General features: G+C 45.4%; 1 protein-coding gene across 8 annotated transcripts in view; it reads left to right on the forward strand.

Moving 5' to 3' along the window:
* STYXL1 (serine/threonine/tyrosine interacting like 1) overlaps positions 1–13,797 on the forward strand; it is a 63,053-nt gene that overhangs the window by 208 nt on the left and 49,048 nt on the right. For 3 of the 8 annotated variants that reach the window (XM_032430735.1, XM_032430741.1, XM_032430742.1), the window contains exons 2-3: positions 8,663–8,712; positions 8,801–8,907. In XM_032430735.1, coding sequence (XP_032286626.1) covers positions 8,805–8,907 — 103 coding nt within the window. In that variant the 5' untranslated portion in view covers positions 8,663–8,712; positions 8,801–8,804. Of the gene's footprint in view, positions 8,713–8,800; positions 8,908–13,797 lie in introns of all 8 variants that reach the window. The other 5 variants (XM_032430737.1, XM_032430736.1, XM_032430738.1 and 2 more) reach the window with 5 other exon arrangements.

Here is a 13,797-nt window from a genome sequence, read left to right on the forward strand (position 1 = left end):
CAGACGCTCTGACAAGGAGACAGGTCAAGGTCGCGCTGCAGGCCCGGCGGAGTGGGTGCGGTCCGGGCCCTAGACCTCAGCCAAAACCACCCCTCCTACTCCTGGAGGCAGGAGGGGCTCCGAGCTCCGGAAAGCTCTGGAAAGGGAAGTGGGGAGAGAAGGCTGAGTCCTGGGGGGTGGGGTGGGAGGATGGGGTCCTCTCTAATCAGTCATTTCAATGCACAGCGCCCTACCTCCCCCCCCCCCACGCTGCCCACCGGCCAGTGCCCTCGTCCCTCAAGGTGCACAGGACCTTCACAGACACCGCCATTGAGAATGGCAGACGCAGCACAGTGGGCGAGGCTCTGTTCTACGAGTTTGCAGGAAAGCAGCCCCGTGTTACAGACGAGGAAACTGGTATCCAGGTGGTAACTTGCATGGCGCCCGATCCCTAATGCTCAGGTCTCCGCAGCCATGCTATGAACACGGCTACATTGTTGCTGCTGTAGGTACGAAGAAACTGTGGCTGAGCCCAGTTAAGTGGATTTGTTGAGTTTGTCCAGACAGAAAGTAAAGATACGGTTCTTGCTCCCAAGGAATTTAAATTTATCATTTAAATTTGTGAGTTGAATTAGAAGCTTCATTCTCCCCCACCCCCAACTATTTTCTGGGTATATAGAATTCCTCAAAAAGTTCAGTCGAGTGGGGCAGATAGATGTGCAGCAGGTTGTTGGTGTAACAAGATCTGCCCATTTTTTGCCTTTTAAGGAGCTGAGTCTACTGGGGGAGACAGGTGTATTGCAGGCAGCATGATAGGGGCAACACTAGGAAAGTTATGAGGTGTGGTGGGAACAGAGGAGATGCATCTAACCCACATTGGGGTGGGGGCCATTTGAGAAGGACGTCAGGATGAGACATGTAGGCGGATACATTCAGGAAGGAGTTACTCAGTGGGACCATTCAACTCCAGAGGAGGGAGAGATCCTTGCCTGGGCATGGGAGTTCAAGTTTTAGATGAGAAAGAAGAGCCCAAAGTAAAACCTGGGGGTAGAAAAGCCTAAGTCTACAGATGTTGAATAGATCTTCTCTAGAATTTTGGAGTTGGGGACATGCAGATGAGCAGTGTCCTTTATCTTATCACTAACTGTTCTCTTGTTCATTACCCCTGTATCTTACCACTAGAACTGAGAGTTCCTTGTGGTCAGATAGGTCTCTTATCTCTGAGTCTTTATTGTCCAGCCACGTCACCAGGTTGAGAGTGGGTCTCTGAGTTTTGGAAGAATTGAATAGTTTTAGGTAAGGCTGGGAAAAGCAGGGTGCAAAAAACCAGATTGTGCAGGACCTCTGAATGTTCGCTGCAAAGTTTGTATTTTATTCCTTGGGCAGCAAGTGTTTATCAGAGGTTTTTATGATGCCACTGGCACTATGAGGAAGATTGGACTGACCTTGGCGTGCCAAGTTTTCTAATGGAAAGATGTGGAGGGCAGGGAAATTGTTCAGGAGGCTATCTTAGGAGATGACAAAGATCTGAGTTATGATGGTGGCCATAGAAATAGAGGGAATGGGGCCAATGAGGAAGCAGTCTCAAGAAAAGAATTGATTAGTCTATGCCTATCTGGGCTTAAGAAATGAATACAAGGGATGAGGAACATCAGGCTGAGAGAAGTATATATGTGCAGAAACAGGGGACTTGGGGTTGTGGGGAAGGAGAGCTGGCTGGAGGCAAAAGATAAAGAGCTCCATTTAGATGGGTTGAGTTGGAAGTGATGGTGAGTCTTCCACATAGAAGTACCAGTGGGCAGATGGGGAGTTACTCCAACGTGAAATGTGGGATTGAACGCCCAAGAGAGGCCTAGGGCTGAAGGCATCCCTGTAGAGGGGAGAGGGGAGGCCATGAGAAATAGGAGAATCACAGATTCTCAGGCTCACTCCCAACACCAGGGGCTCGAGTCCCTCCCCCTCCCTGCCAAGTGCTCTACTCAGGCCACCCCAAACAACTTGACTGTTAGGAAAGCCCGCCTCACAGTTCCCAGCTGCTTCCTTTTCAATCCCAAGATGGTTCATAACGGTATTAACAGCTACTGTATTAAGCACTGATTTTGTGCTCTGCTTTGCATGTGTGACTGTTACATCGAACATTGGGGGCGGGGGCTCTCAGGAAGCCCCTTGCAGTCCTAGAACAGTTTTGTCATCCCACACTTTCTTGCTTGCTTTCTTTGCTTGCTCTTTGGGTTACATCGAGGCACCAGAACGGACTCGCTGCCATCGCCTTCATGTCCAGTTCACATTAGTTGTCAAATCTCAGCTTAATTCAGCGGCAGAGCTTCTCTTCCCCTCAAGCTTGCTTTAGGCTCCCACCCTTGGAGGGAAGGGTGCTTGGCTTCTCCATTTCCCCCTCTTGCTTCCTCACAACCCCCCTCCCCCGTTAGATTGTGGCTTCAGACCCATGGGGGTTGTAGGAGTAGAGATGGGGGCAGGAAAGTTCCCCTGTCATCGGCATTAGTATTCTCTGAGCCGGGCAGGAGTTTGTAGCTGACTATCCTCCATGTGGTACTTTTGTGGTGTGTTTCCTTTGACCTAGGTGGTGATGCCTCAGTCTTGCTGCTTTCCGTAGTTCCTTCAGCCCCTGGTTTCTGGAATTCCATACTACCTGCAGTTGGCCCATCATCCCTCCAGGTGGCAAGTCTTGGGCAGAGTCCCTTTACCATGGCTTCCAGTTGACCACCTCTCTTGCCAGCTAGCCAGCCTCAGATTTTCCCAGGCTGGGGCCCAGCGCCAGCCTCTCTGCCTGCACTAGCGTCAGAGGGCACAGGCCAAGCTATTCTAAGGGTTTCCTGGTTTCTTGAGTTGTTTCAAGAAAGCTAAGGCTTGTGAATGTTGGAATTCAGAAGGATGCTAATGGAGGGAGAAGGCTTTGAGATTGCCGAAAGAGAGAAGGTTTAGGTGGGAGAGGATAAGGTCAGAGGATTCCAGGAGAAAGCATGAAGCCCCATCACTCCCACCCCCCAGGGGCAGCTGCCTGAGGAGGGGTGTTCACACTCAGCGGCCTTAACATTCCCAGGCAAGAACGAGGAAATGAGAGAAGTTGCTCCATGGGGACCCAAGGAGGGTTGCGGAGGTTTGGATAACTGTTACAGCAGTTGGGGGAAATTCTGGGCAAATGAACAGTGACACGGGGATTTGCTGGTAGCTGTGGAGGCTGAGCTGAATTCTGCAGTGTGTACTTTCTGTGTGTCCAAGTCCACATGGTTTCCACAGCCCGGACCCCACACCAAGGTCATCGATGTGCAGGTGGGGCTACACACACAGGCTTCTATCCACACATACACACAAACGTGCATATTCATATCTCTGAACACAGAAACACCTGGATCTACACGGGATTTACTCTTATGGCCATATAGTTTACATACAATACAGTATACAGATCTTAAGTTTTCAGTTGGATGGTTTTGACAATTTACACCCTTAACCACTGCCCCCCAAAACAATCTTTAGAACATTTTCATGTTCTAGAAAGTTCCTTCATGCTCCTTTCAGAGGAGCAGAGGGTGAGGCTTAAGCCCGATCAATGAGCAGAGGAGAAGCAATGCTGAGGGCAGAGTTGGAGGAGGTGAGACCAGATGTTACGGTCACAGCTTTTGGGAGACTGCATTACAGTTGACCAGCCCCTATGTCTGCCAGGTGAATGGCATGGACAGACCTGTCACTCTCCCAGGACTGCAAGGGTCCCTCTCAGGTGTGTAGTGGGCCTAGGTTTGGGGACACGGAAGTGAGGGCAAGATAGAAGACAAGGGACAGGGATGTGGGCACCTGGGTCTGGGCCTCTGCCCATACCTGTTGCCTCAGAAATCCAGAGATTCTAGCAATCACTAATGATAGGAGTGGGTGCTCCTCTGAGCCGAGAGACTGATCTCAAGACCACTTCTGACCTCCACAGCTCGGGGGTGCTCTAGCCTGGAACTATGTCTTCTAGCTTTGTCAAGGTTCAGGCCACAAGGAAGGTGTCTGGCTGTGATTGAGGAAAGACCATACCATATCCTGGGGGATCCTGCCCCTCAGGCAGCACCCGAGGCTCCCTCCACTTAGAAACGTGGTCAGCTCCTTGGCCTGAGATGCTCTGAACGGTGCTCTCTGTCTATGGGATTTGTAGCTATCTGAGGCTCCTGGGCGAAATTGGGAGGAGAGAACTAGGGTAGAAGTAAAGGAATGTCTATTTCCCTGAGCTCCTGCTCTATGCAGGGCCGGTGGTAGTGTTAGACAATTGGTGTGTGTCCTCTCGATGTAACCTTCCTACAGCCTTTCCAGTGGAATCCCGTGTAAACTGCCTCCCTTTACAGGTGAGGCTGTTGAAGTCTGTCACTGTATTAAGCCTTGGTCATCTTTGCATAGCCTCCTGCTTCATACAGAGAACCAGGGTGTAGTGGGGTTCTCTCTGGACCCTGAATCCTATCTGTGCAGTCCTCTGGTCCCTGCTCAGTCTGAGCCAGGAGCCCAAAGTACAGCTTATGGCCTGGCTTCTCCAGGAGCATTCTGCCTCTCCTCTCCACCGGAAGCAAATGCCCATCAATTGTGTCGACCCAGACTGCCTGAGGCCGAGCAATAGACCAAACTCTCTGTCCTGGAAGTCCTTTGAGAAGCCTGATGTGAGGCCTGGCCTCTGACAGCCATGCTGTCAGTCAGAATGAAAGGCCTCATGTGTTGGTGAAGCCCAGGGAGGCAAGAAGGGCTGGGTCTGGCCAGTTTCCAGCTTCATCTCAGGCTATCACAACCCCTAAGGAAACATCCCTTCCCAGTTGGTTTGTGTTCCTCAAATACAGACATGTGTTCTTACTGGAGCTGCATTCAGCAGCCCAGCTGTGTCTAGACACAGAGCGCCACACACAAACCTCCTGGTTTGGAGAGAGGCCAGGCCCCTGCAGGGGAGGGTGAAGAACCTTCCTACCGGTGGGTGTCCAATATGCAAGGACAAGGCTTGTGCTGGCAACCTGCTCTCTTGAGAGAGTTAGTGGCTTTGCTTGCCACCCAAAAAGCTGTGTGGATTTCCCAGACTGGTCAGTTCATAGGAAGATTGGTCTCTCTGACCCCATGAAGCCAGATCCTCAAAGTGCTTCCTCTTACCACTCTTCCATGTGCCTGCCCCATTCACCTGCAAGAACCATCACACTGAATCCCTCCTGAAAGCCTCAGAAAGTGCTGCCTGTGCTCAAAGAATCTACAGGGGGATGTCTTAAACTTGCCATTTTGATGCCGCTGTTTTGGACAGGTCACTAGGAGAAGGATACTTGGTAGAAATCATTACATATGAAACAGCGGGCAGAAACTATACTCGGTTGATGCTGCTAGGATAAAAATCTGACTAAGGATTGTAAAATTCACACAAGAAAAAGACTTGATCTTGGGAAAACTGATTTTGGCTAAACAAAATTGAAAGTGGAAAAAAATAGGAATTGGTTAACTGTGAAATAAAATCAAGGAATTAAATTGGCTCAATGGAACTCACTAAGGAAAATACTTTTGGCAAAAACTTGTCAATATTAGTTTAATGGTCTATGTAAATGCTCATTGGCAAAATATTCCTAGGGTGCAAATGGCAGAGCCAAGAACATCTTAAACCTTGTAGAGTTTGGAGTAACGCTGAAAGGGGGGTGAGCACTCTGTCATCCTCCTGTCCAGGCTAGCAGCACCCCGATCTCAGCTCACAGGGCTGAGTCCTCTCTCTCTCTCTGCTATTAGGTTCAGAGACTGTTCTTCCTCCTGCGCTTTATCAGCAGGTCAGGGCAGTTCTTGCTTGACCAAGGAGAGCTCTCCCTTGGGGAAGGAGAGAAGTCTGGAAGAGTTGATCCCTGGGGCTGGGTTTTCACCTGGATGCCTGGAGACCATCCTGCCACTCAGGAATAAAGGGATGGAAGTTGCAGTGGGGAGAAAGCAGGTGGGAGTTTGAGGATGGGGTCAGCTACAGACGAGATAGGTGAGGAGCCAACATTTAGGTTGGCCTATGGAAGCTGTGGGGCTAGATGCAAAGCTTGTCCTTTCTCCTCTACTCACTACGTCCCTAATGTTCTGAGCACTGGGCTTTCAGAGACAGAGGATCTGGGATCTTACTGGGGGGGGTCAGAGTGGGGAGGTCCTTAGGCACAATCCACCTGTGGCATCTGTATGTATGACATCAAGTCAAGATGGCCCCATTAGTGAAGAAGGCAGGAGTGGTGACTAACAATTTGTTCATTCAATGCATGCTTATTGAGCACTATTCTGCACGAAAAATCCTGGGCACTGGGTGAGGATATAGTGAACAAGGAGGACAAGGTCCCTGTCCTTATGACCCATACATTCCAGTGGGAGAAGATTGACAATAATGCAAGCAAACAAACTAGTGCAGTAATGTCGGATGGTGGCAAGTGAGGCGAAGACCAAGAAACTCAGTTTCAAAAGATTCCCCTAACAGCCATGTAAAGATTAGATTGTAGGGAGAAAATAGGAAGCAAGAAGTACAGTTGGGGAGTATGACATCTTCAGAGAGAGAGGACAGTACCTTAGTCTAGGATGTTAGCCCCGGAGCTGGAGTGAAGTTGATGGGTTTGGAATATATTTAAGTACTGAAGCTAACAGATTGGATGTGAGGGGCTGGGGGAAAGAAGGATTTGGGTCATGGACTTGAGTAACTAGGTGGATAATGGTGCGTCCTTCAAGGCTGAGAAAATGAAAAGACAGATATTGGAGGTGTGGGCACGTGTGAATGAAAAGTTCTGTTGGGGCTGTGTTACATTTGAGATGCCCATGAAGCATCCAAGTGGAGTCCAGATCAGTGGAGAGATCAAGCAGGGGCTATGATTTGGGACTCACTGGTATACAAATGGGATTCAGATCCCTTAGACTCTAGATCTTAGGGTGGTGGTTCTCCAGTAGCGGTGACTTGCCCCCTTCTTCCAGGGGACATTTGGCAACATCTGGAAGCATTTTTGGTTGTTACACCTGGGTGGGGGGAGGTTTGCTACTGGGTGGAGGCCAGGGATGCTGTGAAACGTCCTGCTATACCCCCCCACAGCACAGAATTATCTGGCCCCGAATGCCAGTGGTGTTGAGGTGGAGAGCCCTGTCCTAGAGAGAGTGTAGACAGAGAAGGAAAGAGAGGACAGCCCCAGGACCTACTTAACGTGAGGAGGTAGAGCCTCCCGCACGGAAGACTGAGTAGCAACAATCAGAGGTAGGAGAGAAGCCTGGAGAGTGGAGTGTCCTGGAAGTAGAGACCATTGGGAAGGAGGGGTGCTAAACTGGGCTAAATGCAGACAGACTCCATCCTTCGAGCCCAGAGAGAAGCTACGAATGGCTTAGGCAAGGTCATCGTTGATGACCTTGATTAGAGCAATTCCTGTGGTTTGATGGGTTAGAAGCTCCAGGGGAGAAGGTTGCATTTCTTCCCTGATCAGAATGTCTCATGTGTGTGCTTTCATTAATCCACACACAGCAGGGAGGTTCTGTTATCCTGGCTTTACAGAAATGGCAGTATTACTATTACCCCCATTTTATAGAGGTAGAAACTGAGGCATGGAGAGGCTAATTACTCCCCATGGTCAGGCAGCCGACAGTAAGTGGCACGGCCAGGAGAGTTTGGAGGTGAGGAATTGGAGGCAGTGAGAAGTGTCTCCGTAAAGGAGAACAGAGATGGGTACAGAGGATGTTTGCTGCTGATACAAATGATCCATGTGGAGGCTGAAATTGACCCTGTTGGAGGGGAGGCTGAGAACCAAAGTCTGAGTTCGTAAGAAGGATCCCGGGGCCCATGTTGAAGGGTTGACCTTTCCCAGGAGCATGATACCAATAATTCTAACTATTTTGAGGAAGATTACCCCTAGACTCAGCTTCTCTCCCACATGCCGCCTGCTGGCCTCCAGAGGCCTGCTGGGCAGCTCTCTGTAGTCGCCCCCCCGCCCCTGACCCCTGCTAAAGGGTGGCCTCCCTGTAGGAAGCTGCTGCACAGGCCCAGCCCTTCCCGCTCCGTGTCCTTGGGGCACCAGAGGCTGGACGTGCTCAGGAACCAGGATAGCAAGTAAGGGCAGCCCTGCAGTCAGGAACCAGAGCCCAGGCTGGCTGGGCAGTTTGATCGATACACATCAGCGATTTTCCACCCAAATTTGATTGCCTCCATTCTGATCCTAAGCCTACAAGGCCCCGTCCCAGGGTCTTTGCTCATCACTCTCTCCCTGCGATCACCACACACACCAGCCTCCTTTAGACTCTCTCAAGTACGAAATGTTCTTGCCTTCTTCACCCTCTCTCCCTTCTCTACCTGGCTAAGTCTTGCATAGCCTCCTGAATCAGGAGCTAGAGAGGGCTTAGCTAGAGAGGGCTGTCTGAGAGGTGACTGCTAACAGCCCCAACTGGATGAGGCCCTCCCGCTAGCTCATCCTCCCACACTGGATGCTGACTCTTCGGTAGCACCGTTCCTATGTATAATAGGGTTTTTTTGGTGCAGTGTCTGTATTCCGTGCTGGGCTAGAACCTTCGTGAGGGTAGTCTAGTTTACCAGTTATTTCCGGGGCCTGGCATACAGTAGGTGCTCACTAATTATTTGCTGACAAAGAAGGGAATCGCTGACTGTAGTAGAGCCTACTTGGTACTTCTCTGGCTCCTACACGCTGTGTTCAGCACTTTATTCTCCTCGACACACATTTTACTACAGACTCCTGAAGCTTTCCTGATCACCTGCATGATTTTCATCTTGGTTTGAAGGTGTGTAAAGGAGTTTAATCCAGTATCTTTGGCCATTCACTTAAAATAGAAAGAGGAACTAAGCTTTTACATTATTGATTCTTCCCAGTAGGATGGCTGGTTTGGTTTTATGTGAACCAACAGAGCTTTACAACATCTTGAATCAGGTCACAAAACTATCCCGACTGACTGAACCCAACTATCTCTGCTTATTGGGTAAGTGCTTTAAAAAAACTGTGTTGTGTTCTGTATCCTTCCAATACTATTTTAGGTGAATCACCAAGCTTACGGGGATTGGGGAATAAATGACTATAGGAAACTGTTAGACTCCTTTGACATAGCTTAAAATGCTACTACTAATTGTCACTTGACTTGGAAATAACTCCAGATTAAATTTAGAAGTTCTCAGAAGACTTGTGTTCTTGTTTAGTGAAACATTTCGAACATCTAACAAATATATAGGAAGACTAATAAATGCCCATGTACCCACCGCTCAGATTTAACATAAATGTTATGCATAGATGTACCCCTCTTTTGTACCCCATCCCAATCCCATTGCTTCTCCTCCCCAAAGATGACAGCTTCTGTATTTTTTTTTACATTTTTACTATAGATGCAGGCGTCCCAAAATGTGTTTAAGAGTGGTTAAGATGGCACATTTTATGTTATGTGCATTTTATCACAATTTTTTAAATTGGGGGAGTAAACATCATAATACAAGTTCACATCAATCAGACTGCAAAAAGCTTAAAGGCTGAAAAAGCCAGGTATTGGTGGGTATGTTTCTTACACTGATGATGGGAATGCAAATTGATACAATCTTTTTGGAGGGCAATTTGACAATAATGTAATGAAGCAGAATTTGCAACTTGGCAATTCCATTTCTAGGTAGGTATCCTGAAGAAACTCTTTCATGTAAATAAGAGGTCAAGGTTCTTCAGTGCAACACTGTTCATAACAGAAACAATGCAAGCAACACACCACAACTGATTAGGAATGTCTACTACCCTAACTAACAGTTAAAATAGATCTTCACATTTAGACTTGGGAATCTCAAAAATTTCAAGAAAAAGCAAGTTGCAGAATAACTGTACATTACGGTAAAATTTGTGTAAATGTGAACTTGTATTATGATGTTTACTCCCCCAGTTTAAAAAATTGTGATAAAATGCACATAACATAAAATGTGCCATCTTAACCACTCTTAAATGTACAGTTCAGGGGTGTTAAGTATGTTCATCATGTTATACCGCCTTATGTGCACCACTTTCCATCTCCGTAACTTTTCCTCTTGTAAACTCTAAAAGGAACTCTATACCCATTAAATACTGTCCTTCCTCCCATCCCTTAATCCCCTGAAAATCCCCATTCTCCTTTCTGTCTCTATGATTTTGACTACTGTAGGTCATGTAAGTGGAATCCTATAGTATTTGTCTTTTGGCTTATTTCACTGAGCATCATAATGTCCTTGAGGTTTGTCATGTTGTAGCATATTGCAGAATTTTCCTCTTTAAGGCTGAATAATATTCCATTGTATGGATATACCACATTTTGCTCATCCATTTATCAGCAGACATTTGGGTTACTTCCACGTCTTAGCTATTGTGAATGATGACGTTATTATCATGGGTGTACAAATATCTCTGAGACCCTGCATTCATTCATTCATTAGTCACTCGTTTATTCACACATCCATTTACTCATTCATTTATTTATATATTTATTCATTTATTTACCTATTCATTTATTCATTCATTCATTTGTTTATGGTATATAAACCAGAAATGGAATCACGGGATCTTTTGGTAATTCTATTTGTAATGTTTGAAGAGCTGCCATATTGTTTTCCATAGCAGCTGTGCCATTTTACGTGAACCCAAGGGTTCACAAGTTTCCAATTTCTCCACATCATTGTCAATGCTTGTTATTTTCTGGTTTTGGGGGGATAGTAATCATTCTAATAGGAGGGAGGGAATATCTCATTATAATTTGGCTTTGCATTTCCCTAACGATTAGTGATGTTGAATATCTTTTCATGTACTTCTTGGCCATTTGTATGTTTTTGGAGAACTATCCAAGTCCTTTGCCCATTTTTGAATCAGGTTTTTTTTTTTTTTTTAACTGTTGGGTTTTTAGGAGTTATCTACATATTCTGGGTATTGATCCCTTATTAAGATTTAATTGTCATGAAGTTCAGTTTGTCTTTTTTTTTTTCTTTTGTTGCCCATGCCTTTGATGTCCTATCCAGGAAATCATTGCCAAATCCAATGTCATGAAGATTTTGCCCTATGTTTTCTTCTTCAAGTTTATACTTTTAGGTCTTACATTTAGGTCTTTGATCCATTTTGAGTTAATTTGTGTATGTGGTGTTAGATAAAGGTCCAACTTCATTTTTTTGCATGTGGATATCCAGAGGGAGAGGGAGAGAGAGAATCTCAACCAGGCTCTATGTCCAGTGTGGAGCCCAACGTGGGGCTTATCTCACGACCTGAGATCATGACCTGAACTGAAACAAGAGTTGGATGCTCAGTCGACTGAGCCACCCAGCTGCCCCTCATTGACGTAATTTTTAATACATACAAATATGTAGTTTTAGTTTCAGAACCTAATATAGGCCTGACAATCAAAGCCTTTGTTTTGGAAGAAAGGTCTTAGGTCCCACTCAATCTCTAGTAAAATATTTTCACAGACTGCAGTATTTTTATGCCATTTTAAAAAAAATATAAGGTGCCCCCATAGCAACACCAGGATAATTACAATTCATTTGTGACCTCACCTGTAGAAAGAGGCGGTCATGGGACAGTTTGTTAAAACTCCACTCTCGGAATTTTTTAAAAAAGATTTTATTTATTTGACAGAAAGAGAGCATGTGAGTGCACAAGCGGGGCCAGGTAGCAGGGCCCTGTGCTGAGCACGGAGCCCCATGTGGGGCTCGATCCCAGGACCCTGGGATCATGACCTGAGCCAAAGACAGACGCTTCACCGACTGAGCCACCCAGGCGCCCCAATCAGATTTTTTCATCAGTGCTTTTCCTGATCTTTCATATCGTACCGCCAAAATCTGAAACCTGCCTCAAAGAGATCATCCGATAAAAGAAACGAAATCTAAAAGTGATTATTTTGGAATAGAACCCAGGAGATCAGAGTGGTTCAAGATCCCCTACTGGGACCATACTTTATCTTTTACTGCAACGCGTAATGATGATCAGCAAGAATTGCCAAAAATCCTACGTTGCGTGCTTTCATACTCTCCGGTGACTGGCCAGAGAAGCTACAGAGAAGTTTGGGAGTCCATACCCTTTGTAATGCAAGTGCCCCCAGAGGCTGAATTGCAAGATAAATACCATTCATTTGAGGCCTCGCCTATAGAAAGCTGTCGTGGGACACCCAGGACACCTACTAGTTTGTGAACATCCCTGAAAAAGCATGATTTTGTAAAGATTTTATTTTTTTAAGTCCTCTCCACACCCAACGTGGGGCTCGTACCCACAACCCTGAGATCAAGAGTTGCAAGTTGCATTGAATGAGCCAGCCAGGTACCCCAAGTGTGAATTTTTAATCCAGATTATACTTGAGTTTCACCAGTCTTTTTCATTGTATTTATAGGAAGTTGCAGCTGGCTGGCTAGCCGACAGTCCTACCGCCTCTCTTATCCTGAGTTTGTTCTCAAGCTGTCTATGGCTTTGGAATCTCACCAGTGATATTCTGTATCATTTGAAGGAATAATCCTGCCTCCTCCCTCCAGCTTTGCAGTTTCCAAATATCACTTAGAGTTTTTTATTCAGCTGCGTAGCTGAGTATGGACAGCAACCACCTATAAAGAAAGGGTTTTCTCAAATACATGATTTAACACTGTGATTTAGGAAGTAGATGTACTAAAATAGACCAGAAAAAATTACTGATGGTTGGTATTTGTGATAAAAATCCATTCAATATAGAGCCTAGTTGTTGATATCTTGCCAAATCAAAACTGAGAGCTGTGAATTTACTATATCCATTAAAAATAAATAACCTATGAAATACAGATTTTGGCTTAGATAGAAGATGGGAAAATCAAAATCAATGTATTGAACCTGCATGTTTCATTTGCTCACAAACTTATACACACTAAGATTCTACAAAAAAAAAAAAAAACTATTGCAGCAAATAGAACTGCCCTTTTGATTTTTGCTTGATTTCTTCATTGACCCATTCGCGTGCTGTCAGAAAACTGCCTTTTTGCAAATAAGCCTAAAAGTATCCTTCCAAAGATACCTATATAAATATTCATATATAGATCTAAAGTATTACTGTTCAACATAAATGTTATTTCTAGAAAAAACTTAACAGCAGAAGTTAGAACAACCAACAACGTATGACATCTTGAGCCACTAAAAAAACACCAAGTCAAAAAAAATTCAAAATCACTGTTTTTATGATAATATATGTAAATATTGATCAAAACTGAGTAAGTAAATACCTGGATTGACACATGTCAATAGTTGGAAGAATTTTTGTTCAATTTAAATGTCTTATCTCTTAAAAAAAGATTTAAGTGCTAACCTATAAAGCAGGCAAATTCTTCAAGTAATTTGCTGTTAGGAATGCCGACTTTTATAGAGCTGAACAAGGAATGAGAATAAACTAAAATGAAACAGGAGGATAGACACGGGAAAAAACTGACCAGTTGTAGCTGGACAGATACTACTACATATCATCCTGGCCCACTCATTTCAATTAAATGCATGAGCTAACAGATTCGGTGTCTGCTGATTTAGTATACTAACTCCCTTAGATTTGCTAAAATTCCTGCGACAATCAGTAGGCACACATGAAGTCTTAAGGAAGACTACCACTTAAAAATCAGCATTGGACACCAACTAAAGCAGTCTTTAAAATATTTTTATTATCCACTATTACTGTGAATGAATATAAACTGTAATCAGTATTCCAAATTAAGAACTCTAGCCTTGTCCAAAGTTTAATGACTTCTGGGGGCACCTGGCTGCCTCAGTAGGAGTAGCGAGGGACTCTTGATCTTGGGGCATGAATTCAAGCCCCACCTAATGACCAGAAGTCATTAAACTTCTGCTTATCAGCTGTTTCTTCCAAGAAATTTTCTATTAA

The sequence above is a fragment of the Phoca vitulina genome, unplaced genomic scaffold, assembly GCF_004348235.1.
Source record: "Phoca vitulina isolate PV1807 unplaced genomic scaffold, GSC_HSeal_1.0 scaffold45, whole genome shotgun sequence".
Classification (NCBI taxonomy): Eukaryota; Metazoa; Chordata; class Mammalia; order Carnivora; family Phocidae; genus Phoca; species Phoca vitulina.